Source organism: Talaromyces atroroseus (assembly GCF_001907595.1).
Source record: "Talaromyces atroroseus strain IBT 11181 chromosome Unknown scaffold_7, whole genome shotgun sequence".
Classification (NCBI taxonomy): Eukaryota; Fungi; Ascomycota; class Eurotiomycetes; order Eurotiales; family Trichocomaceae; genus Talaromyces; species Talaromyces atroroseus.
In genome coordinates, this window is record NW_017971439.1 from 637,407 (window position 1) to 663,022 (window position 25,616).

Here is a 25,616-nt window from a genome sequence, read left to right on the forward strand (position 1 = left end):
GATGGCCGTTCTTATCGATAGATAATCTTTTTTTCCCACCGTGTGTATTTTGAGGGCACTAACGTTGGCGTCGAATATTAGTGCCGTTCAGGTGCCTGCACAAGTCATATGCTATGTGACCTCGCTCTGCTCTGTTTGTGTCTATGTCTGATATTATGATGGCACCAGGCTGAGGGGTGAATGAGACTAAGAGTAAGAATCTTAATAACAGACTTTAGCCACGTTGAGCAATGGGAGATCGTATGTGGAGACTAGTCTTAGAGTGGTATAGGGTGGCGGCTGGTCTAACCGTATCTGTATACTTTCCCAATATGGAAGTGGCTGGAATAGCTTCGTAGGGCAGACCCTCTTCGTCGCAGACTATCGCAGCCCCAAACAAGTGATTTCCAGAATGTCCGTGTTCTGGCTCCGTAGCCTTGCCTTAACTTTCAAGGCTTATGGTATACCTAGTGGGTTGTTATTCGGTAATAGACAGCTGTCTTGACGTCAAACCACTGGATTAGAAAGTTGGACTAGTAGTACTCGACTATCGGTATCAAGTATTTCACTCGGACTCCAGCAGATACACTGCTCCACTGACCAGGTGGTCGTACTCGCCAAAGTTCGTCAGAACCACAGAATATTCAGTACATACGGTAACTTAAATAGAGAAGCGTAGAGTCAGTGCCAACAGTGGAATTAGTTAAGTCTAGATGAATCCCCCATCTGAAGAACTCTCTTTAACGATGTTTTGACGTTTTGATTGACGTTCTGATGCCCCCGGGATTTGCAAACTCCACAATATTTTTTGCCTCGTCATTTCTGACAATCCTTCAAGGTTCATTTGCTTCTCCTCCTGCTTTGGGGATCGGAGATTTTTTGCTTTTTCTCCTACGGACTATGAATTATGGAGTACGCTGTATGTGTGGGAAAAATTTTTTTTTTTAAGATACTGACTAGCGCTAGGTTAGGCCCTTAACCTGTGTGTTGGAAGAAGATAAGTGCCGCCGCTAGCGCAGTCCGAACGGGCCAAGAAATGGTCAATAATTGAGCAGAGAGCAGAGAGCTGTTAAACAAAGCTACAGATGTCAGAGAGGTTTAAGTTAGCTATAAACTTGTTGAATGTCAATGTATAAGTCGAAGTGAAAGAGACGCGGCGACGCTCTTCTCCAAAGCGCCCCAATGAGAACCCACCAAGTGGACTCCCAGTCTTCTCCAAACCATGGAGCTTGGCAAATGCCGAAATTATATGAATTTACACCTTACGGAGCACATTTCATCATTCTCAACCTTCCAGCAAAGAAGTAGAAAAAACGCCAGATTAAGCCACCGAAAAAAAGAAAAAAATTTTTTTTTCCATTCCGACTGCCGATTTTAAATTGTTGAATTCATGCATGCAGTAAGATACCGTTAGCTAGCTGCTAAGTAACGCTATTCCGTATTTAGCAAACCCGAGGCGGGACCTTCTGACCTGTGCACTATTCCGTAACAGGTAAGGCGTGGCAGCCTCGCCTTCTAAGGCTGAGAACGGACCATGGCCCACGGGCCATGGGCATGGGACGGACGCTAAGCCCGAAAACAGGCAGTTAACTTTTCAACGGCGTAAAATTACCGATACAGTGTTCACAGATGACGACGTATTATTACGTAGCTGCGTATTCTTACTGTAATATGCGAATCATAACAACATCTCTCAAAGTAGTTTGATCTTAAAATCTTGAGGCTGGATTTAGCCGACTGCACTGGTGCACGGTACGGAGGTTAACTACGGGATACTAGCATAGTAAGCGATGTGCATCTGGAAGGCGGTGATCTGCATATATTGTTTCTTTTTCTCGTGTCGCTCAACCCCAATGAACTTCATAGCCACCGTTTTCCCCCCCAAGGATGTGGAAATATTCGTCCGAGTTATATAGGCCAAAGGACAGATGTTCAATGCGCATATTGACGTGGGTTATGGACGAGCTCGATGAACAGAAGTGGAATTTAACTCACTGCGAAGTACGTACCACTTCGATGTGAACTCCGTTGTTAATTAGCAATTTGGTCCTCCGTTAACTATATAGCATGTAATGTAATTATGATACCAATTCTATACAGCTAGAGCTTGCCTCTTCTCGCTCCCAGTATCAACTTACTTTTAAATTCGATCGTAACGTACTAACTTGTGATTACTCCTTAAATACTAGTCAGCAGTACCCCGTAGTCTTCAGATTTCTTGACTCATATTAAATTTAGGGCTAAATAGTTTAGTAACGACAGGAAATACTCCGTGGTCCCATGTCCCAAAGTGTAGCTAGCTCCCCCTCACCGCTAATCAACCTGACCAGCATTTCCGTAGAGTGGGGTTGCCAACAACTGATTGGCCACACCGAAGTCTTTATTTAAACTATGGAAAATATATCTCGACTTGACAAGGCTGCTTTGAGAAGTTGATAGGTTGCCTGTTGGATAGACATGATGCGATGCTGTGATTTAGGTGTTCGTTTCCATCCATACGCTCTACGTAGTGTACCACTTAACAAGCTCTAATCTCGCTGAATAGTTAACTATGAATATAGTTGAACGGTTATACAGTAGCCTACAATATATATTAAAACTCACCAACAAAGTCAACTAACTAATAGTTTCCCCACCGTACTTAAACATAGTTAGATATACCTGCGTGATGATGGGCCTTGAAAGCAAGCCGAGTCATGCCTAAGGCAAAGATTGCCGGACATGCATCTGCTCAGCCCCAGCGTCTTACCTTGAACAGTAAATAATAAGCAATACTACCTCGGTAGGTAACTATGTATGAAGGGAAGACGAGAGTAAGCCTCGTTTCATCACTTGTGCTCGATTTGTCAATCGCTGGTCTATATTTCGTATTGCTCTGCGTTAAAAATAACATACTGGATGCAGGCTGACGATGCTTCTATTCTTGAGAACCATTACGAGTACGTACCATTCTATGCTAAATTATACTTGGTGCTACATAGCACATACTTCGCACAAGATGCAAGGACCTAACCGGGATGTAGCGCTACCGCGAATGATTGGACGAAAACTCCCAGTGGCGGAGTCTGCCCTACGACACCGACCCGGCCAGGCTGAGGGGGGCGCCATGTGTGATTGGTGAGTGAGCATCTTACGTATCGTATCAATACCAAGTACTGGTACCGTAGTATTTAGTACACCGTAATATATAATAATGCACGAGGGAAACTCCGTACCGCCCAAGGCGTCCCACGAAGCTAAGGAATTAGAATCGAGGAGATAACTACTTATCTTGTTTATCGGTCGAGAGAGGGCTGGCTCGTAGTTAGATAGGGGGCTGTTACTAGCCCAACAGCTCATAGTTGATACATGCCAATGGCTGGCCCGTAGAAAGTCTACCGTCGCGGCGTTGGCAACAGAGCTGAGGAGGAAGAATGCCTTATACTATGTCGTAAGGGAGACCAATAACCAGCCGCCAGTGACAGACTAGCACCAGGCCATCACGCCACGGTTAAACTTAACTACACTGAATTGAATTGACCCAGGGACTGTTGCGACCCGCATCTATCTTCATTAACTTGGTAATTACTGCGCGCCCACCGGGCTTAGTGGGGACAGACGCCTCAGGCTCACATGTGGCCACTGGATATTGATAATTACTTTGGCGCCCGCGGATTGGCGGTGGGCTGCTGGAAGCGGACACCCACGCCCTAAAGTACGGAACGGCGGCTGTTTCCATGCTGTCCAGTCTTATTCCACACGTAATTGACGAACTTACTACGTCTCTCACTGTACGGAGACACTCTATCTTCATATGGATACGAGCCGACTTTAGTGTCTACCAGAACCAACATGGTTTATCATATTAATTTTGTCGCTATTACCTCTAATTGCATACGTCGGTATATACAACGGGTACTATACAAATACCGGATACTGAATACCAAATACGTATCAGCTAATCATCCGTGGGAGGATATGTAATGGCAAATACGTACATAACACGAGCCAATCATGGACAACGACCCTTTATTTAGTGACCAGCCCCACCGGACGACTTGCAGCGTCTTGACTGGAATAGCTGCAGCAACAGCTGCAGGCTGGACTTACTGCTTACTACACTGTAGAGTATGTTGGACCTGCCATGGTTTGCACTGTTCAATCGGTCTTCTAGTGTTTACCCTTATTAGGTTACTACGGAGCACTAAGTTCTAGCTAGCAACTCCTCTTCCCCGCCCCTCCTGGCGGTTAATAACAGCCAAGTCGTTATTATAAGCCTTATGCCTTTTCTTCATCGCTGTTTATTATTAATTATCACGCTTTCCTCCCAAATATATATTTTGTTTATATTACCTCCTGTTATACCCTTAGTTTGATTATTATTATTGTTGTCCTTTTTATTTTTCTTATTCCCATTGTTGCTGCTGCTGTTATTATTATAATAATAATATTACTACCGTGGGTTCGCCTGCTACCTCTCCCATGGCCTCCTCTCTTCTCCCCATTTGCGTCGTATTGGATATGGTCACCACCACGCCCTCCGCCCTACTCTGAGTGCCGATTACCGCATCCTGCATCGCTCCTGCCCTTTTTCCTGCAGCGCCTTCCTTTTTTCTTTTTCTTTTCTCCTCTGGACGCCACGGCGGGTAATCAGGACCTGTTTCTTTCTTTTTCCCTCCCATCTCTCTCTTCCTTTCCCCCTCTTTCTCCCCTGGCCGACTCAGCATAACCAATTTCGAATCAAAGTGAAAGAAAGAGAGAGAGAGAGAGAGAGAGAGAAATAAAAAGAAAAAAGAGAAGAAGCAAAGACATCAGACCACCGACCAATGTCCGTCTCGACAGGTCGCAGTTAACCGAGCCAGTTTGCATGCGCTCTTCATATCGCATACGCCAGCCACAGTAACCCTGACTGTGGTTGTGACTGTGAACTGCAAAAAACGAAAGACAGAAAACTCAGTTCTTCGCATTTTATCTTGTCGAAACTTTTGAATTCCTCTGCAGACCTGGGTTGCTTGTTCTGCTTAATGCATATGATCACCACTTTCTCATTGCTGCCCTTTCTGCTACGCTTTATATACACTTCTGCTGCAGGACCATTGACGTTCGCCATACTGCTCTCGTGTTCACGTCTCAGAATATCGTCAAGCTATGTTAAGTAGTCTGTGCTCGTGAAATTCGGAACGTTCTTTTCTCTTCGTCGAGCAAAGTTTTCGAGTTGCGTGTACTCATTGTCGGCGTCGTCTGGAACACACCGACTTTCATTGAAACGAACCAAGGCTGAAGGTGCTCGTGGTATCGAATATGGATTTTCCCAGGTTGTCGACTTCTCCGTCCGTGAACTACGAACGAAATATGCCCTCACATTCATTCGCGTCGCCCGGTCCAATGCGAATCCCAAATAAAACCGTCGAGGCCTTTGCCCCCCCTCCATTACCTCCACCGCAGCGGATAAACGATCTTGAAAATGGTCATGACGTGGGTTGGCTTCATGCCAACGGGATGGGCCGACCTGACATCACCAAGCTAGCCCCGATCAATCCGGGATCGAGTCTTTTGGGGGGTCATCGTCCTCCAGAACCTATTCCACGCATCGAGAGAATGTCATTGGATGACCATGTTAAGATCGAGCTCCCAAAACAGCATACTTTTCAATCATCCTATTCATCAAATTTCTCGGAACCAATGTAAGTGGATCTTTTTCCTGCCCCCTACTCCAACTTACTTACCTAAAGTATATCATGCAATCTACGTATGCCGCAAAAGATATAAACGCCATGATAATCAATATATTTAATGTCTGTAGGCTAATAGATCTGGGAAGAAAAAGTCTACAGGGTGAACGTGATTTTTCCCGGCGATGTGTTATGAGCTCTTCAGACAGCTACGATCGACACCTATTGTCTAAGATTGGCAAAACTAATTCTCCACATCGCGCATCGAATGTACCGGCATTCGAATCCAGAGGTCAAACTGCTGCATCACTTTCTCATTCCACCAGCTTAGGAACAAGCTATCAGCCATCTTCGATGTTTGAACAGTCTAATAGTCTCGTGAATTATGCGGTTTCCCCGGGTGGTCATTCGCCAAGATCAAAAGCTTCATGGAAAGATACCGTGGAATATCGCAGCCCCAGTGTCGAAAGCAGCGCGCCATCTACAGGTATTGAGCTCGACAGCTACTCGACCCGAAGACAGACGGGGACTGTGACTCCTCAATCGGAAGATACCTTCTCATTTTTCTCTCGTTCTGGTCGACCGTACCAAGAACAGAGCGTATTCCCAGATGTTGAATGCGAGGACGACAATGATCAATTACGCCAACATTTGACCGACCATACGCATACAGCCGTTGATATTATGTCTAGACAGCACGGAATGAAACGGAGAGCGTCGTCACCGCCACGTGAACCTATTATCGAAACCCGTCACGCTCTTCACAAGGCGACTAGCAATAGCGATCTTGCGCAACGACGAGCAGGCGGAAATCTATTCACAAGTCATATTCCTCCAAGTTCGCGACATCTACCGAGTCACGGTTCATTATCCTCTATGTCTTCCGGCAGTTGGCGAACATCTGCGTCCCTAAGCTCTTCAAGCGGACTCTCAGCAGCTACAAGTGTCTCCTCATATGATCGTATGTCCTCTGGAGGGCTTTCTCCCAAGTCAGAGAGCGACCACTTTCATGATAAAACAGCCTTGAATCAGCCCAGTCCCGGCGGATCCATTCACGGTTTGCCTGGTTCTAAGGTGTCATATTACAACGGAGGAGATTCAAAGACATCCCTATCGAACCGTAAGATTTCCTTGCAATCAGGGATCGGCGGCTCGAGGAGCGGTGGTTCCAAAATGGGAGGTTTGTACATTTGCGATTGTTGCCCGAAGAAGCCCAAGAAATTTGAAACTCAAGAGGAGCTCCGGTAAGCTATAAATGATCCTCTTTCCGTTCCCGACGGTGGGCTAATTTTGTGTGCCGTAGGACCCACGAGTTGGAAAAACAGTACACATGCCAATTTTGCAAGAACCGGTTTAAGAACAAAAATGAGGCAGAGCGTCACCAAAATTCACTGCACCTACGACGTCATTCGTGGTCTTGTGCGGCACTCTCGAGCTACCAATCCGCTTTCCATCCTTCAACATCACCTGCAGCTCAGACGAGCATGGGCGCCTCTCACGACACATGTGGTTACTGTGGCGAGGAATTTCCCAACAATCCTCAGCCGGACTGGGATCAGCGGTTTGAGCATTTGACCAGCATGCACAAGTTTGGCGAATGCAATAACGTTAAAAAGTTCTTCCGCGCGGACCATTTCCGACAACATCTCAAGCATAGTCACGCAGGCACGCCAGGAAAGTGGACCAACATTCTCGAAAATGCTTGCATGAAAGAGGAACCGCCTCAGTCGGAGTCGAGACTTGAGATTATCAGCGAAAAAGGCAGCAGCACGAGGTCTGATGCGAATGGAGCAGGCTCCACAAAGTTATCATCAAGCACAATTAACGAAGTTATGAACGAATCTTAAACTACTTGAGTTTTACCTGATTATTCATCCTGATTTTCAACAAATGCATTTATGCAGTTTTTTATCTCTCTTCATACGTATCCATTGGTGTACGTGATTCTGAAAATTGGTGCGACTTGGCTGCAGTCAAGGCTTTGATCATCTAGCCTAGCTATTAACGATATGGATGTTGATTATACGCGAGATTTATTTATACTTGGAAAAAGAGCCAGCATATAGGCATGGGCTTCTTGCTCTACGGCCGATTTGTGTCTGATTGAGACACAAGATGATGAACACAACACAACACAATGACTTTTCGACAATTACGATAAGAAAAGAAGTCGACCATTTTATATATACATATATACTTTAAAGGCCGTCACCTGATCTGTTGTGCAAGGGATCATAAAATGGATCAATCTATAAAAGTGTTGTTTTTGTTGAAGGGCGGGTGGTGCTACATTATATTAGGATTGGTTGAGGGTGAATTGTACATATTACATACTCGATTATACATAGATGACTATATCATTACTTGGTTATCTACATAGAAGCACTTTAACTACATAGCAGCTATGCATTCACAAGTTACGTAGTAAATTAATCTTCCGATTTCGAACCCAGCACGTGCTGAAAACTTATCGCCAACTATATACTAAGCCCCAAATTGGCCTAGTGGATATACATTTGCTGCAAGGGCGGGTTGACGTGTCATTCATTCATCATTATCATTCACCTATTCAAATAAACAGAGTCGGGAAGACAAGATGTCTAATAGCCCAGAGACTCACCAAAAACGAAAAGCCCCAACCGGCAAGCTATACGCCATTGCCGATATCCACGTCTCATTCCCCAGCAACCGAACAGCCTGGTCGGACCTAGAGCCGCATCCCGGCGATGGCCTCATTCTATGCGGCGACATCGGAGAGACCATTGAGCATCTGCAAGTAGCATTCTCTATAGCCACTAAGTGCTTCGACACCGTATGGTGGTGTCCCGGCAACCACGAGCTGTACTCGCTGCCATCGGGATCTAGTGCTGATGTCCGTGGCGAGAACAAGTATCAGCAATGCGTTGAAGTAGCGCGCTTATATGACGTTCTTACTCCTGAAGACGATTTTGTCGTGTGGGAAGGCCAGGGTGGTCCCGCTGTGGTTGCGCCGATTTTTACTTTGTACGACTATTCGTTCAGGCCTAGTGATGTGACTTTACAGAGTACGTCGAGTTTCTGCCTGTGATTCTTAATGCATCTCTCGATACATGCTTGAAGAGGTTTCTCTATAAGAGATGAGTGAGCTCTTAAGATTGTATCTACCTGCGAGGTTGTGTGTATCAGTCAACTGCTCGTATCATAAACAAACCAGCAGCGCACAGTGATACTGATTGCTCTACAGACGCAGTTCCGTGGGCAAGAGAGCACAACATCGAGGCAACAGATGAATATTTGCTCCATCCAGACCCTCACCCCAGTCGCGAGGAGTGGTGCAAAATTCTCGTTGAAAAGTTCGAAAGCAAGCTTGAGGCTGCAAAGTCGCGGTTCCCATCGCTGCCTTTTATTATTGCCAATCACTGGCCGCTTCGGAAGGACCTTGTAAATCTTAAATATATCCCACGCTTTACTATATGGTGTGGTACAGTTTTGACGAATGACTGGCATCAGAGGTTTAATGCAAAGGTGGTTATAAGTGGGCATTTGCATATCCGGCGGACGGACTGGAAAAATGGATGCCGGTTCGAGGAGGTTAGTCTTGGGTATCCGCGACAGTGGAAGGCCTGTGCTGAGATGAATTTGGGAGTTAATGAGCTCTTAAGAGAGATTTTGCCGGGGCCAGAGACTCCTCAGGATGGAGAGGCGCCAACGAAATGGAGGATATATGGCTAGAATGTAAAGTGCATTAGGCATTGTCATATGCGCGGTTACTGGAGAAATACTACACTGAACATTATGACCACTGGTGTTCTATCGGAAAACACGCTTTCCCGCAGCATAATCCCTGCCTAATAGAAATGTCGCATTCTTTACAAATAAACTGTAGGAAAACAGACCAAAAAAGCAAACAAGAATATCCAAGCACAGAACGTGAGTGACAGAGATAGGCATCACATAGGTATATTCTAATAGTACGATGCTCAAACAGCAAATAAACCAATCAATCAATACTAATGAGAGAAAAGGAAGAAAGAAATTCGTCATGCTCCGATCCCCTGTTCAGCAGACCTTAGCTGGTGCATTATTTTGTCGACCAATTCTATCTCCGGTGTATCAACTTCCTCGCATGGAATAGCCTTTAAGATTGAAGATCGACCCCTGATATCGTGAAAGACTAGTATTCGATAGCCCCATCGGAAAAATTGAGCAATCATAGCCAGTTCCCAGAATTCAAGCTTTCTTGTCGTGTCTTGTTCACCGTTATGTATAGTATTTGTTCCCTGCAAGCTCAGGTGTTAAGAACCACACAAAGATATGATTCAGTAGAAAACATACCTTTACAATACTTTGCAAATACTCTTGTGAACTTTTCAGTCTGGCTTTTGATGGTCCTTTCCACAATAAGCCATCACTTTACACCTTTCGCATCTCTTCACGTTTCCTGTCTTGCCGCAAACTTTACAAAGAAAGATCTCTTGGGTATCGTGCGCTGCCAATCCTTGCATTGCTGCTTCTATCATGAAATGTTGAATTTCCTGTCTTGATCCAAACTCGCATTCTCCCTGGTTACATACTTGATGCACTTGCAACAAATGGATCATTAAGAATAAAATTCTAAAGAACTGTGGGAGTGAAGTGGGAAAAGGGGATTTAGCATACATTACTCGGTTTAAGATTTGAATTCTCGCCGTGTATGCCACCCCGGAAAACTCACCATATGCTTTATGATTCAGGTATTGTCCTATATAATACTAAGTATCGTAGTACATACGAATTACGATGTTAGTTTAAAAATTTGGCGGTCGATTAGGTACGGATCGGGCCGGCCGAAACTTACTGAATCGACCTATTATGGAATAGGCATTTGATACCTAGGGGATATATTACACAATAGCGTGATTTGGTATGAAGTTTAATATATTCGAAAAAATCAGAAAAAAGCATGAAGACAGTTCTTGCTACCGCTAATCGAACCACCCAACTCGTCATTACTGACCACAAAAAGAAAGTAGAAAGGAGAATTATAGAATGACCACAATTCTTAAGCTCTATTTTGGCAAAGCGACAATAAATGAGTCATCCAGTGGTGTTGTATACGGGAAATTTTCAAGGGTTCGCAGTCCAGCCTCGTCAAGTATAGTACGCGACTGTTCGTCTGTACGGTCCCTAGGGCCAAAGGCAGCCATCGTGGTCAAATCCGTCTGTGTTGCTTGCAGTGAACCATTTTCATTAGAAAGTACCATATCATTCATGAGGATACAGGAGTTTGGACCGAGGGCAGGACTAATCTTCTTCAGAATACGACTGACTTGTCATCTGGCCAGTCATGTAGGATGTTGCCAAGGTAGTAGAACTTGGAGCCTGTCCAGTGTCATTAGTCTAAACGAGAATATGGAAATTAGTTGTGTGATACCCCATACCTTATACCACCTGCAGTTCGTAGGAAATGCCATCAATGGCTGGTACCTATGCAGGGGTCTGGAGGAGGTCCTGAAGCATTATTTTGCCTGCAAGTTCTAAAAATGCTTCCTCGACTGCAAGTGCTTGATGCCCAAAGCCATCTCAAATAATTAAAAATACATTATTGCTCTGAATCTTGCCTTATTGGTCTTAAAATGGGAATGCAGACAGCCAGTTGACAGCACCAGCACGTTGGACTGTCATGGCCTGTTTGTTAAAAGTATCCAAAGCGCTGGGGCTGGTTCGGAAACCAAATAAAGCCAGTGAGATCTGTACCAAATGCCTTCTGCAATGCTATTTTGTCATTCTCTGTGACATCCTCGTACTTCGTCTCAGCAAGGAAATCTGGCAATTGGTGCAGAACAGGTCCTACGGTGTCAAATCTGTATATCTTGGTTAGACCGCAATAACCTGTTATGATAAGATGAATGGATGAAGGCTTTCATGAATGATGGATATCCCCTGGTAAATTTTTTGAGCTAAAGTGATCCTTGCTGGTCTCATTTATTTGACCGTAAGAGGCCAGAAAACGCAGGATACGACCTATACATAATTCAGATCCATAGTCCAAGTAAACCTTTTGATTTCTATCATCATACTGAGAATTTCTGGAGCAGATCTAGACTTCTGGGTTAGGGTTGCTATACTGAGCGGTTCCTTTGCTTCGTTTAGAGCTGCGAAGATGCCCAGCTCAATGCCAAAACGAGCAACCGTGATTTGAAGGTGCTTCAGAAATAAGTGACCAGCTCCCCCAATATGGTATTTGAAGATATAATTGGCTTACCAGACCGACATACGGTGTGTCAATAGCGTAGCTCAAATTGCGCAAAATGCTTATCACTTTCTTGCGGTCTGCCTCATTGGCAGTTGTAGCCCATTCTTTGACCCGAGCAACGATAGCATCCATCTTGCTTAATATATCTCATAGAGAAATCAGACTTTTTGAATGAGAAGAATGGCTTCAATCAAGTTGCAGTAGGAGAAATAAGTACGTATAAGTGCCTTCATAGCCCTCGAGCCCCGCAGGTCTGGACTTTCTCCCAAGTGAATAAAGAAACCACAACAGACAAGCCTCCGCAGCAGAGTCAATGGCTTCTTTGTCCGAATTCATCCAGTGTGAATAGTGGGCACCAACCGGCGATTTACGCACGGTTGTCGCGTGTTGCTTCTAGTCGTAGAACAAGCGTAGGTTATCTTGGAAGGAAGACCTAACTATTACCCCCGGCGACTATTAAAATAGATGTATAGTATCAGCTCCGTTCTGTATTCGAAAGAGCTATACAGCGACTACTAACCTTGCCAGAAATTTATATTCAGCTTATATTCTTAGCCTTTGCTTAGAAGAGCCGGGAGTCATAAGAGTGATCTTTTGTAGGTATGGCAAGTAATTGAAATAAGGCTGAAAGATGGTGAGAAGATAATATAAGAATACAGATATAAAACATATTAATATAGTACTAAAAACAACATTGTCACAAGTAAAAGTCCGCCCCGAATTACCTACTCGGTAACACCATCCATGCGCGCCGAAGCAGAGTCCTCTGTGAACCGAGAAGCAATAATCGGATCAAGATCATGTGCCCTACGGCGTGCATCAAGCCAAACCATATACTCGGCATACTTGGTCGGCATAACCTGGACTTCATTGGGCACAAGGAAAGTATAATGGAAAACACCGGTGGACTTTTTGGTTGCATGCTCGACATCACGAACCTTTGAGTCTACACGCACATGAACTTTCGTGTATGGTGTTGTCCTGTTGTTGTCTTGGTTGTTAGTTCGTATAAGCGGTTCCGTGTAAGCCACTGTTGCACTCAGGTAAAGTACACTGCCTACAGGGACGGGGTTCTCGAAGGTGCTGGGATCAAGAGACACAAAGGTTGGGCGAGTGTGGGAGAAGGAGGCAGCGCAGCAGAAAGCAAGCTCGAATGTCTGCTGGAGAAGAAATCCGCCAAATATCATGAAGTTGTGTCGATTGCGATCTTCGGGCTGCATAATCATGGCTGATCTCAGTATTGTTCTGTCCATGTTTTGGATACGCGATGATCCTTCAAGTGATGTTCCCGGAGCTAAGGATTGAGAAGTTAGACATGTAGATTTAACAACAATAACTCAATTGCTACCAGCTTGACAAGGGAGAAAGGAGGGGGGGTTTGGCGGGGAAGTTTATTTATCTAACTTACTTTGATACGGGGATAGTGCTGTCCACATAGAATGAATCATTTTGCTTTCATGTTGGTCAGGCGCCTGTTCAACAGGGCTTCTTTTGCGTAAAGCTTTCTTTGCATTATAATTTTCTTCACCTCTCTGAAACAGTTGGCGCTCTTCTTCTGTTTCAAGAAGGAGAGGTGCAACAGCAACGGGCCTGCTATTCGATTAGCAAAGCTCTGAAGTAAAAGAGAAGAATTCTTGCTTACTTCTTTGTTTTCGGATCCAGTGATACCATAGTAAAAGCACACGTAATCAAGACATCTTCAGGTTTTACCTCCTCTCCTTTAGCAGGAGCCTTGGCGACCTGTAGAGAAATCTCCATACTTGACCTTCCCGTGGCATAAGTCACTTGGCCGCTCAATTTAAGATTGCAAATTTCTTTCAATGGATTGAGGAGAGTGATCCGGTCAACAGCGGCTGTAACAGTTGCCACTGAATCACCAGTGTGCCTATAGGCAACAACGCCAGCCAGGGCATCCAAATCCATGAAAAGTGTACCTAGCCTTGTATGCTGTAAATCATAAATGCCTTTTTTTTTCAAAACGGATAGATATAGTCCGTCCTTACCGAATGCGCCCAGAGGCATTGAGATATGTATCCAACAGCCATTTATCCTCAGCGAGTGGGAGTACCTAACGAGTGCTTGTTAGTAGAGCACACTAAAATTGTACCCAGGGCATCCCTTTGGCTTACAGCAGAAAAGTAACTATCAGACATCCTTTTCGGTGTCAGGTCTAGCTGTAAGGGCTCTTCTTCCTGACTTTTTGAGGCCGCTCTACCTGCTCGCGCCTGTTCTTGACTTTGAGCTAGAGCATCGACCCAGGGGATTTTGACACGCATTGGCTTCCATGCTTGCTTGTAGAAAGAAGTCGAGGGGCTCGCATGAAAGCAACGCTTAGCTACCTCTGTTTGCTTTGCGCAAACTGGTGCCGTCGTTGGTTTCCTCACTGCACGGGATGTAGCAGACCTGGAGCTCCTAAGAGCTATTTTTCGCGCGGGGGACAGCATGATTGCACTGTTTTCCTTATACAATCGCAGGATCTGACCCTGTATATCAAAAGTCGTTTATGATATATGGAGACTTGAGTCTTGGCGATGCATATTAAAATGTTGAATAAATTCGGGTCAAAATCGGCTCGGATTAGGGTTGTGCCGATATTTCCCGAACGAAGGTTTCTTTGCACGGACATCTCTCAATGACGTCATCTTATATACTGCTGAGTTGGATGAGCAGGACTGTGTCTGATAAGATACTAACTATTTGACTCGTGGCTCTTAAAACCACAGGAAAAAGGGGAAAGTAGGATGAGGACTTCAAATCAACGTAGTCCCACGGTGCTACCGATCACCCGCTATTACCGACCATCCGCCACAACCAATCACTCTGTATTACATAGCTATGTGAAAAGATGGCCATTTACTATGTCATACAGCAGTGATTGGTTGTGGCGGATGGTCGGTAATAGCGGGTGATCGGTAGATTCATGAAACACATTATCAGAGTCTGGCATTGCCTTTCTAGGAAATTATTTAGGGTTACATCATGCACGGGACTTGTAGAAAACGCGTCGGAATGAAGTCATTGATGTACATAGACATACACAACAGCTAGGTATGTGTATATAAAATCATACACTCATGTCCCTGCTTCGATTTTGATCTCTCGCCAACACTTCAATAACGACACTATTGCTATCTTGAACTACCATAATAAACATGAGCGATCCATTAAACCCGAACATCCAGAAACGATCCACGCCACAATGGGCTCTCTATCAGAGGGAGAATTTCTGGAAAGCAAATGAAGGACTGACACCGCCTTTCAATACACGTGAGCTATTATGATCTAGTCTTGAGGAGAAGCCGCTGAGATCATAAAGGCTAATGAAGTCGTCCGATCGTTATAGATCCCAAGGCATTAGAGGAAAAAGCGAAAGAGAAACTTAGTCTGGGCGGGTGGTAATTTTCAGTTGACATGTTGATACTACAACTATGCTGTATCTAATACATTACAGGTACTATGCATCTTCTAATGCAGGTCTTTCGACAACACACACCGCCAACCGTCAAGCCTTCTATCGTCATCAAATCATTCCTCGTATGTTAGTCGACACCAACCTACGCGACACGACCACCGAAATCTGGGGCCACAAAGTATCAGCCCCTATTGGATTTGCTCCCATCGGCATCAATGTTATTTACAACTCATCCGCCGAAATACCAGTAGCAAAAGTCGCCGGCGAACTTAATCTACCCTATTGCCTCTCGACGGCAGGTAGTACAGCCATTGAGGATGTTGGAGCCGCAAACGGTGACAAGGGACCACGTTTCTTCCAATTGTACATGCCCCATGACGATGAGTTGACTATATCGTTAATGGAAAGGGCTTGGAAGTCAGGCTTTGACGCCCTCATTCTCACCACCGACACATGGCAGCTGGGCTGGCGACATGACGATGTCGCTAATTCGAACTATGCCTTTTACCGTGGAATGGGTGCAGGACTAGGGCTCAGCAACCCCGTATTTCAGAAACGTTGTCGAGAGAAAGGTATCGATATCAAGAAGGATCCTGTTGCGGCGTCAACTTTGTGGATTGACTCTATCTGGCACGGAAGGGCATGGTCATGGGAAAAAATTCCCTGGCTCATTCAGCAATGGAAGAGAATCTCTAACGGTCGTCCCTTTGCATTGAAGGGTATCCAGTCCGTAGCTGATGCGAAGAAGGCGGTTGAGTACGGCGTCGATGGCATAGTCGTGAGCAATCATGCTGGTCGACAGGTGGATGGCGCAATTGCGAGTTTGGATGCGCTAGAGAAGATTGTCGACGCTGTAGGTGACAAGATATATATCATGTTTGACTCTGGAGTACGTGGCGCCAGTGATGTGGTCAAGGCGCTTGCTCTGGGCGCCAAGTTCGTCTTCGTTGGCCGCTTATGGGTTTGGGGACTGAGTATTATGGGCGAGGAAGGCGTGCGACATGTGATGAAGTCGTTATTGGCAGATTTGGATATTCTCATGGCTGTTGGTGGATTCACGAACGTGAAAGAATTTGATCGGTCTATCCTCGGTATGTTTCTTTCAGCCTTACCTATCTGCTTACATGACTAGAATCTGACACGAATTTCAGAGTCGTATCCAAAGTCATACAATATCCTTGAGTAAGACCATTAAACGCTGATCACTACAAGAAAGGCAATATAAAGATTGTTATTTCGCTTGTAGGTACACATTGTGAACCTGTGTAGATGTTTTGCTTGTATATGCAGCCGACTCAAAGACAAGCATGGAATATTTGGAATACAATCGAGTGGTATTCGCAATGTGACGAATAGTAGTACAGTTGATTATAATCTTTTTGGTCTTCTACATGCTATCAATTATCTCGTCTCGTATGCTTACAGTATCCCAACTGTATGAATAAGTTTCAGAAATGTTTTTTTCCCTGAGCATTTTTCAATGCTTTGATGTGAATGGATCATCACGGTCATCATGGTCATCATCTCCCTTGTCTAACAATCCCGCCGCTGCTTTTGCAAGTCTAATATCTTTCGCTTGTAACCTTATGCCGCGACTGTATCTTTCAAAGGAAGCGAGCAGATCGGAAAGAGAGGTCCTGAGCAAGGTCAAAACAATGTCAACCTCAGGGACATACTTAGCCCTCTTCTGGGCATCGGGGTCACTATTATTGGGTGACGGAAAAGTAACATCGCTCCAGTGAATACCGAGTCCGTTCTGGACGAAATCTTCCAGTGTTAGGATGGTTTCGGTGAAGAGACGGACAACTCCTGGTACATCGGTTTGAACCTGGCCAAGCCTATCTTCTTCTAAACTGGCAATTAGGAGGCGGGTTACGGATTCGATTGCATCAACAATACATGCAACTTGACCGTGGGGCTCGCCAAAGACAATGCCTCGCAGACGTTGGGCATATGTTTGTCTGAAAGGTGTGCCAATTGGGGACCGCAGAAATTGTGCGACGAATGGAATTGAAGATAAATTGAAAGATGATTTTGATGTTGCCTGCGGTCCAGTGAGCATTTTTACTTCATCAGTTCCCCCTAGAAGTCTTTTCTTTCGTTCTGGACTGAAGATCGCATTGGATGCTTGGCTGAATGCGTCTTTGGCTCTGGCTCTTGCGACCGGAGTCCAGTCAGGCGATTGCCCAAAAGACTTCGCTGTCGCTCCAAAAGATTGCCCAAACCCATTTGCCTTAGGCGAAGGAGCAAATATATTATCCTGCTTCGGCGCCTCAGTCAATTGGGGTAGAGATTGGATTTGAGGGTATGTGATGCTTGGGTCTTTAGCCGCTGTCGGTAACACTGGATTTTTGTAATGGTTGATTCGACTAGTAATGCCATTGATGTTTTCAACTGACACCTCTAGCATTTGCTTCCAGGCAGGCCCGCCGTCACGCTCAATGTCATTAAAGATTACTTTGCGGCGGTCAGCGAAACGCTGGCTTATGAAGCAGAGCTCCCAAAAAGCGTAACTTTTGACGATATCTTTCTTGGCTTTCAGTCCATTGATCAAGCTTCCATTGGGGTCCTTCGAATCAATAGTGAGCGGCTGTCCTCTCTTTATAGGTCCTTGAGCGATGAACACCGTGAAAAACAAGTTCGCCATCTGCCACAGGAAGACAAGGCAACCTCCTGAAATTATCTGACGAATAAAAAGTGTATAGAATGCCGGAGGCACCGTCCCTGGGGGATCTGCTGCTGTTCTGGAGAAGTTCCAAAACAGTTTCGCAAAGTAGAGAGAAAAGCTCCATGCCGAGCGTCGCAGAAAAAGAACGTAGATAAACGGGCTGGCTAAGGTGACAACCAATCCTTTTCTTAGAGCGTCAATCATGATTCCAATTACGCTGCCCCGTATTCTCTTCATGACCGGCTGTACGGGGTGCGTGGACTGATCCTTTGACTCGGGACTGCGTTTGACTACCGGGATAGGAAGATGATCATAATCGCAATACAAGTGAATGGCGGCTTGAGAAATTGCCAGCATCATATGGTACGTGTGAAGGTATATCGACCTTTCGTTAAGAGTCGTTCGGCTATTGAGTCTGATGAATTTGTTAGCTACCTAGCTGGTGAGGGTTGCACGCAATAAAAGCAGGAGTACCTACCCGCCTGTCTTAACCCATCCTAAATCAGCTTCGGCTGGAGCCGACCACAGGTAAATTTCACTGAACCACCACGCTGAGAAGAGGTACCACCCTAGGGTTTGCAAAGCATGCAGCGGGAATGTGTAGCGCAAGGCAGATATCGGGGAAGCCGTAGTTCGAGGACCAGTGTGCATTTGAGCAACCCGAATGAAAAATACGGCCAACGTAGAGATAAAAAGGAGGAGAGCACGTATGCCACAGGCTCCGAGAGGGAACCATGACCAGAATACTAGTATGAAGATATTGCATTAGCCTTGAGCATTATTTACGAGTACAGAAACATGGGAGACCAACATGATGTCTTTGTTCCAATGACAAAAGCGACAATATAGTCCATAAGCAGGGTCATAGCCGAGGCATGGACAAATCTTCGGTGTAAGGCCGAAGTCAAAATTCGCCTGTACGGCCTGGGAGGCGGAGCAGCCATTTTAAGAGCGCAGGATGCAGTTTATCTGAGGCAATCAGTCATCGCATGATCCAAGTATGTTATAGCCAGACAGCTAGCCCAACGAAGTTTGCGATATGGCACAATGGCCAATGTTGGATAGACAGCGAGCACCAGAGCAGTGAAAACGAGCGTGTGAAGCTATTTATTATGCGGATACTTTTTTGCGGGATGGAAACCAAAACAGCAACAAGCTATGTCACGTGAATTGCGCAGCGAGATGATAGTCTAGTCTTGAAGAAGCATAGCGCGGATCCTGTCGAGCCGCTTCCAAGTTCCAACGTCACCTGAGCGGGCCAGGCGGTTGCTCTATCAGCAGGAGATCGAGGCAACAACAAAAGAACCTCATATTATCCTACTGTTTCAGCGGTGCAGCATTTCCTCACGATTTATTTCCCACTTTCTTTGATCATGTCTTACGACCGCCTCAACTCCTTGGAATCGCAGCCGACAACCTGGCGGCGGGATGACGATCCTCAGTATCAGGATGACCCGGAATTTGCGCGGTTTACTGAGAACCTTTCCAACCAACTCTTCACGCTGACGTCGAATATTTCGAATTTGTCCAGGCAGATTGCACTGCTTGGTACCAAACGTGATACGGACAGAGTGCGGGAGCGAGTTCACAACCTTCTGGAAGAGACGCGATCTGGATTCAAGGACGCAGGAGAGGGCATCAAGAAGGTGCAGACGTGGGAAGATGTCAATGTAAGTCTTGGAAAATGTATTTGTCAATTATCTGTGCTCGTCTCTTAACATTAACTAACAATTATAGCCTTCTCAAAAATGGACTCAACAAAAGCTTTCGTCCGAGTTCAAAGCCGCGTTGGACGAGTTCCAGACTGTCCAACGCCGTGCTCTAGAAAAGCAGCGAGCTTCAGCGGTTGCTACAAGGGCCGCGTTGCAAGAAGGTGGCGATCATCATGCGACAATAGAAGGCCGGGAACAGCAGCAGCTACAGCAACTTGAACAGCAACCTCGATTGGCGAACCAGGATGAGGTCGATTTCCAAGAGTCTCTAATCATTGAGCGTGAGTCTGAGATTCGGAATATCGAACAGAGCGTCGGCGAATTGAATGAACTATTCCGCGATGTGGCACATATAGTGCATGAACAAGGCGGTCAGCTCGACGTTATCAGTGAGAATGTCGAAAATGTTACCACTGACACACGCGGGGCGAACGTCGAGCTGCGCAGTGCGAGTCGGTACCAGAAGAATGCCCGGAATAAGATGTGCTGTCTCCTGATCATCCTTGCTATTATTTTGACGGTCATTATCCTTGCTGCCGTACTCGGATAGAGAAGATTCACCTCCGAGTTGCATCAGCTTTTATATTATACTGTGACATCGCTTCCCGTGCTCAATTATACATATACCTCGATTAATCCATCCTCCTACTACCAATATCCTCTACATCTCACGGCCCTTTTTCCCTCTTGCTTTCACTCTACGACCTATGGCGTTGCAGCTTGTATCTGAATACTATTACCTCTGATATATTTTGCGCTGTTTCTCTCTTCATTGCACCCCATTTAACATACACCTCCTGTTTAGCCATGCAGCGCTAACTATTATCTTGGTCTTCCCATGCGAACCTTTTTTTTTTTTTTTTTTTTTCCTTTTTTTTTTTTTTTTTTTTTTTCTTTTTTTTGAGATTGACATGCGCTTGTATCTTCTTGTCTTAGAAGCATTTGGTATCGTTCTGTTTTGCTGAGTATTTATCTGTCATGAATGCGATGTATATAGGTAATGCCAGTAGAAATGATTAATTTATTTAAGAATTAATATTTTTAATATGTAGTTTGTACTTCTTTGACTTATGTCAGAGTAAACTTCACAAGCCACAGAGTCAATCAATGTCAATCTTTCATCGTCTTCTTTCTCTTCCAAAAAACGAGTTCAGATAATCAGATGCAGCATAGCACCGAAACTGTCAGATCACTCCTGCAGAGATCAACGATGGCAATCATCATCTCTGCGAGCATGACATCAGAAAACTGTTGTGTAGTTAAGTGTATATGTAAAAGAACATAAGAACACAACAATCAATGACAAACAGAAAGGGAGTGACCAAGCTTCCCAAAAGGTACGGTATGATTTATTTGGTAGTCCTAGTAGCAGGTTTAGAGCCACCTAAAATGTCGTCAACCATACCACTAAACAATTCGCCAATGACGCCTTTTTCATCACCCTGGCCAGCCAAAAGCCTCTTTTTCTCTCTCATTTCGTTCTCGCCTGCGCGCGAACGGCCCACGGTTTCGGTGAGTTTGAACGGATCGATGTCTAGCGCATGATTGTCCACGACTTCGCTCATGGGACTGGCAGCTAGATCAGGGCCGGTTTCGCCAATGGCATGGATTTGCGGTTTCATGGGTGCCCAGCCAAAGGGCTGATTGGAAGATTCGGAGCCATATGCGCTGCTGCTGTCGCCGAGAATGGGGACGGCTTGGGATACGCTTGGCTCTGCCTCAAGGGAGGCAATGGACGGCATGTACACGAAGTCGAGGGTGGATGAGTCATTGACAGCTTTGCTGGCGCGTGAGGTATTGAAGGAGCGGGTCTCGGCGGGTCTGGATGCCGTTAATGCACAGCCCTATATAACTATATCTAAGCCACGGGTGATGAGAGTAGTACGTACCCGCCAAAGACACTGCCATTGATTCGGGTCTTGGCAATGTTGAAGGCCCGGGTGTAGAGCACGTCATTGTTCGAGAGACGGTCAACGAGCTGATGGGGGAAATGAAATGGTAAGTTATTTTGATTTGCTTCTTCCAATCCAAGCTTTGATGTCGACATCACATACCTCGGACTTCGAACCGTTGGTTCTCAGTCCTCGTCTCTGGCACTCATTCTTGAGGTCCGCCAGGGTACGAGAGCCATATGCGGCAGACTTGTCGGAGCCATCAACAGGCTGGGCGGAATAGGCACCAGTAATGTGCAGGCGGCGACGGCAGTAAAGCGTCGTAGCAGGGGTGTGGTGCTGCGAAAGAGCACGCAAGGCACGCAGGGACGTTGAGCGAGGAGCAGCCATTGAGATTGATAATCTTCAGAAAATATTTAAGACCTGCCAAATATTTCAATGATCGAGGTTAGCAGTCAAATGCATGACTATGTATCGGCAATGACATACCTGATGCGTATGTATGTGGTATACAGCGTGATGAGTTCTGATGAAGGAGAGTGCTACGAGCAGACAGCAGGAGACAAGAGAAAAGAAGAAGAGAGGAAAGGAACAGGGAAGATATGCTCAGCATTCAACAGTTGGGGGAGGGCGAGATGCAACTAGGACGGAGTAAGTAAGCTGCTGGGTGGAGACCTGGAGTGGGGCGATTGGAGCCAGGCGGGCGCAATCTAGAAGCCCGAAAAGTCAGGCGACAAAAAGAAGGTCTCGCCGAATGCGAACGCCGCCAAGTCCCTTTCGAGCATCCGGGTGGAATGACTCTATGCAAAGAAGGGAGGGGGGGGGGGGCGCTGCCCAGGAATTCCGCTTTAGCAATCAATCCTGCTGCTGGCTAGTTATCGCAATATGCATTATTCAATGATTTTACACCTGGCTAATTCTCTTACGGGCTCAGTGGTGAGAAAATGCCGGCTCTATCGGTGAGCGCTTTGGTAGGCCAATGGAAGCACAGGAGATATTAGAAGGACGCCGATAGCCAAGTCACAAAACAGTGGTACATGATTATCGACGATTGGCTATTTAGCGTTGTGGTCTGGGTGACAAGATGGAGGGTGGTGGTGTGTCCATTCGTCTGCATGCTTGATCCAATGAAACATTCCCATGGTTTGCTCTCCAAGGATCAGACTGAAGAATGGCGGCTTCGTCATTCACATTATATTCCCTACATAGGTAATGCCTGTCAGTTGTACAGCACGACGTGCATAAGCACCGTACATTACTCATAGTTACATGTCGGGAAACATGCCCTGGTACCGCGGGAATTACATATCATCCTTTCCGTACACCGAGGAGCAAAATTTAACTGCGTAGTATGTAATCAATCCAAGAATCTAACTACCCGAGTCCGTCAGCATGTGGTAGTTCCTACTGTGTAGCAATTATGCCTGTCGGACTTCCGGCCTCCTTACTCCGAGGCCCCCAAAGCAATGCCACAATCCTTCTCCCTATAAAGGAACCCTTATCTCTGTCAGACCGGCGTAAAGGTATGGCATAAAGAGCACTCTCTTGTTTTATCGCCTCTCTGACTCTTGAAACACGAGCTATCGAGGGCACAAATCAATAGCCTGCGTCCACCAGTGCGGAGTATTATTTATGGATATTGGACAATGGAGCGGTGTCTGGGCGCATGTGGCCAATCAGAGCGAGCTTCCGAGGCCCAGTGCGGGGATTTGGCAGCGAGATCTTTTCCGTTTTGGCGCGGATCACCCATCCGTAATTACCGTTCGTATTATTACAGAAAGCCTGGTCCATGATTGGCTGCACAAAGGTATTCAACGCATTGCTGAGAGTTTGAGACCGCATTCATAAATACATTACGTAGTCAGACTTGGGGTAGATCAATATTGTGCAGCCTAGAAAACAAGGCGCCGATCAACTAGCTTACAAACTTGCAACTCGTACTCCGTAACTGGTAGACACATCAATTTAATGTCTGTATGACTCTATGAATTGTCTGAAACAAATACTGGAAGCAGCTAAATAGAGGCGGTGAACGAAGCCTGTTGACTGGTTGGTCACGCGCTATTCAAACCAGTGTCACAGACACCATCACCAACGTGGTGTTTCCCCAGATTTGGCTCTGGACGTGGTATAATTTACGTTATACAAGCGCCCTACGGAGTATGTGGCTGTGTACTCCATAATTCTCAGGAAGGTCAACAAAACTTCCACCCGTCCGCTGTTCAAGAATCTTGAGTAGACTACAGGCCAATAGTCTCTAGTTATACGATGGTTTGGGCGGAGAAATGTCCACTCAAGACCAAAGTCTATTCAGTATGACTACGTGTCTCTATTGGCTCTATCAAAGTAACTACAGCTTGGCTGTTCCCCTTTGTCTCGACTTGGCCACCTTCCTCGCATATGGATGTAGACGACTCGTAGGAACGAGATGGTCTACATCTCCGGTATGGACCAGTTCGGGACTCGCCTCGTCCAAGGAGGTTAATCCAGTATTTCTCATGGTGGTTTCCAGTTCGTCTCTCATGACTAGGTAGTAAACATTGCAATAAGTCAAAATGAAATAGACTGAAGGCTTTGTGTACTTACTATCAATCAAGTGCTCAACGCCTTCCTGACCATAATTCGTTGCAAACAACACGCTACGACCCATCCCAACTGCCGTCGCTCCCAAGGCTACAGCTTTCAGTATATCGGTTCCACGTCGAATGCCACTGTCTACATAGACCTCCATGCGGTCGAAGATGTTGGGGGCACGTCTCTGAAGCTCAAGTAGCGTGATGATAGACGGAGGGCTGGTATCAAGATTACGACCACCATGATTACTCAAAAGAATACCATCGACGCCCGCCTTCATTGCCAATATGGCGTCGTCCGCTGACATGATACCTTTCAAGCACACTGGCAAATGCGTGTGTTTTCGCACAAAGGCAATATCATCCCATGTCAAGCCAGGGTCAATATGGCCAGCCATCAAGCGACCAAAACCTCCGCCTTTCTTGTCGTTCTTCGCCCGGGCATCGGACATTGGCACCGAGGTGCTCTCATCTGCCTTGACTCGCTCGTCTGCCTCGCGCTTGCCCGGGCACGCGGCATCGACGGTGATATGTATGGCTTTGAATTGGGGTAGCAAAGATACTTGCCGTACGAGTGCTGCTGACTTTTCGCGGTCTGGGCTTACATATAATTGGAAAAAGAATTTGCCATTCGGTGCCGCTTGGGCTAACTCTTCGATGGAGAAGGAAGAATTATTTGACACCTGCAAAGAAGAAGAGAATCATGAGAGATTGTTATAGTCACTGGTGTTATCTGTTTGTCGTACATACCCCTTGCAATATTCCTTTACGCTCACATGCCTTGGCAATAGCGCATTCCCCGTCCACATGGATCAATTTTGCCATGGCTGCTGGACTTGCAAATAAGGGCAGACTACATTCAACACCCATGATACTCGTCCGTGTATCGACAGACCGCACATTTTTCATGACTCGCGGACGAAACCATATCCGATTGAAGCAGAAATTGTTTGCGTCTCGCGTGACCAGATCCGTAGCAGCACTAGAATAAAATGCCCACGCCTTTTTACTTGCGGTATTTGAGGCCACAACTTCAAAGTCATGAGAACTGATGACTGTCTCTAATGGTGGCTTTGGCCCTTCAACACCATCCGCCATGCCCTGCGTGTTCCCACTTTCCGATAATGATAGCGATAGCCATTCGTCATCAACCGTAGATGTATCCAGGGCTCCCTTGAGTTTGTCCGGCTGTAAATGTTTGCGTATCACGGATGGTGAATGTACTTCACTATATGCTTTTGTAGCGTCGCGTCCGGCATATTTCAGAATGACTTTTTATTCCTCGCCTCTAATTAGCTGCTATATCAGATTACTAACTTAGTTCGTACAAATCATATCTGACTTACTAGCAGAACCTCCGGGATGCTCGTGATGGAACTCAGTTAGATCCCAAACCTGGCCTTGGACAACAAGCCAGCAGTCAGAGGGCGTGTTGTGTGTTCCAATTTCGGTAACAGAAAGTAGCTTGCTCGCCGCCATTCTTGTTACTTCGGACAATTGAATTACCACGTCATC

At 45.8% G+C, this 25,616-nt stretch overlaps 9 protein-coding genes across 9 annotated transcripts; 4 read left to right on the forward strand and 5 right to left on the reverse strand.

Moving 5' to 3' along the window:
- Window positions 1-5,259: 5,259 nt before the first annotated feature.
- Window positions 5,260-7,477, forward strand: UA08_05690 (hypothetical protein; the record flags this gene model as incomplete). The annotated part of the gene is made up of 4 exons (XM_020267988.1): window positions 5,260-5,642; window positions 5,762-6,591; window positions 6,652-6,874; window positions 6,934-7,477. The coding sequence occupies 4 exons, from the start codon at window positions 5,260-5,262 to the stop codon at window positions 7,475-7,477; spliced, it is 1,980 nt and encodes a 659-aa protein (XP_020119114.1).
- A 749-nt stretch (window positions 7,478-8,226) lies between these two features.
- On the forward strand, window positions 8,227-9,341 carry UA08_05691 (hypothetical protein; the record flags this gene model as incomplete). The annotated part of the gene is made up of 2 exons (XM_020267989.1): window positions 8,227-8,674; window positions 8,854-9,341. The coding sequence occupies 2 exons, from the start codon at window positions 8,227-8,229 to the stop codon at window positions 9,339-9,341; spliced, it is 936 nt and encodes a 311-aa protein (XP_020118978.1).
- A 2,271-nt stretch (window positions 9,342-11,612) lies between these two features.
- On the reverse strand, window positions 11,613-11,976 carry UA08_05692 (hypothetical protein; the record flags this gene model as incomplete). Its single annotated transcript, XM_020267990.1, has 2 exons — window positions 11,613-11,795; window positions 11,854-11,976. 2 exons carry the CDS (start codon window positions 11,974-11,976, stop codon window positions 11,613-11,615), a joined length of 306 nt encoding a protein of 101 aa, XP_020118977.1.
- A 593-nt stretch (window positions 11,977-12,569) lies between these two features.
- UA08_05693 (hypothetical protein) lies at window positions 12,570-14,288 on the reverse strand (the record flags this gene model as incomplete). Its single annotated transcript, XM_020267991.1, has 5 exons — window positions 12,570-13,138; window positions 13,253-13,434; window positions 13,487-13,783; window positions 13,848-13,912; window positions 13,974-14,288. The coding sequence occupies 5 exons, from the start codon at window positions 14,286-14,288 to the stop codon at window positions 12,570-12,572; spliced, it is 1,428 nt and encodes a 475-aa protein (XP_020118976.1).
- Window positions 14,289-14,996: 708 nt separating this feature from the next.
- On the forward strand, window positions 14,997-16,442 carry UA08_05694 (hypothetical protein; the record flags this gene model as incomplete). The annotated part of the gene is made up of 4 exons (XM_020267992.1): window positions 14,997-15,111; window positions 15,188-15,239; window positions 15,296-16,347; window positions 16,408-16,442. 4 exons carry the CDS (start codon window positions 14,997-14,999, stop codon window positions 16,440-16,442), a joined length of 1,254 nt encoding a protein of 417 aa, XP_020118975.1.
- A 291-nt stretch (window positions 16,443-16,733) lies between these two features.
- UA08_05695 (hypothetical protein) lies at window positions 16,734-18,868 on the reverse strand (the record flags this gene model as incomplete). The annotated part of the gene is made up of 3 exons (XM_020267993.1): window positions 16,734-18,339; window positions 18,403-18,670; window positions 18,736-18,868. 3 exons carry the CDS (start codon window positions 18,866-18,868, stop codon window positions 16,734-16,736), a joined length of 2,007 nt encoding a protein of 668 aa, XP_020118890.1.
- A 429-nt stretch (window positions 18,869-19,297) lies between these two features.
- UA08_05696 (hypothetical protein) lies at window positions 19,298-20,186 on the forward strand (the record flags this gene model as incomplete). Its single annotated transcript, XM_020267994.1, has 2 exons — window positions 19,298-19,594; window positions 19,662-20,186. 2 exons carry the CDS (start codon window positions 19,298-19,300, stop codon window positions 20,184-20,186), a joined length of 822 nt encoding a protein of 273 aa, XP_020118889.1.
- Window positions 20,187-20,985: 799 nt separating this feature from the next.
- On the reverse strand, window positions 20,986-21,918 carry UA08_05697 (hypothetical protein; the record flags this gene model as incomplete). The annotated part of the gene is made up of 3 exons (XM_020267996.1): window positions 20,986-21,457; window positions 21,526-21,614; window positions 21,691-21,918. 3 exons carry the CDS (start codon window positions 21,916-21,918, stop codon window positions 20,986-20,988), a joined length of 789 nt encoding a protein of 262 aa, XP_020119066.1.
- Window positions 21,919-23,878: 1,960 nt separating this feature from the next.
- UA08_05698 (hypothetical protein) lies at window positions 23,879-25,580 on the reverse strand (the record flags this gene model as incomplete). The annotated part of the gene is made up of 4 exons (XM_020267997.1): window positions 23,879-24,054; window positions 24,115-24,784; window positions 24,852-25,372; window positions 25,448-25,580. 4 exons carry the CDS (start codon window positions 25,578-25,580, stop codon window positions 23,879-23,881), a joined length of 1,500 nt encoding a protein of 499 aa, XP_020119067.1.
- Window positions 25,581-25,616: the final 36 nt, after the last annotated feature.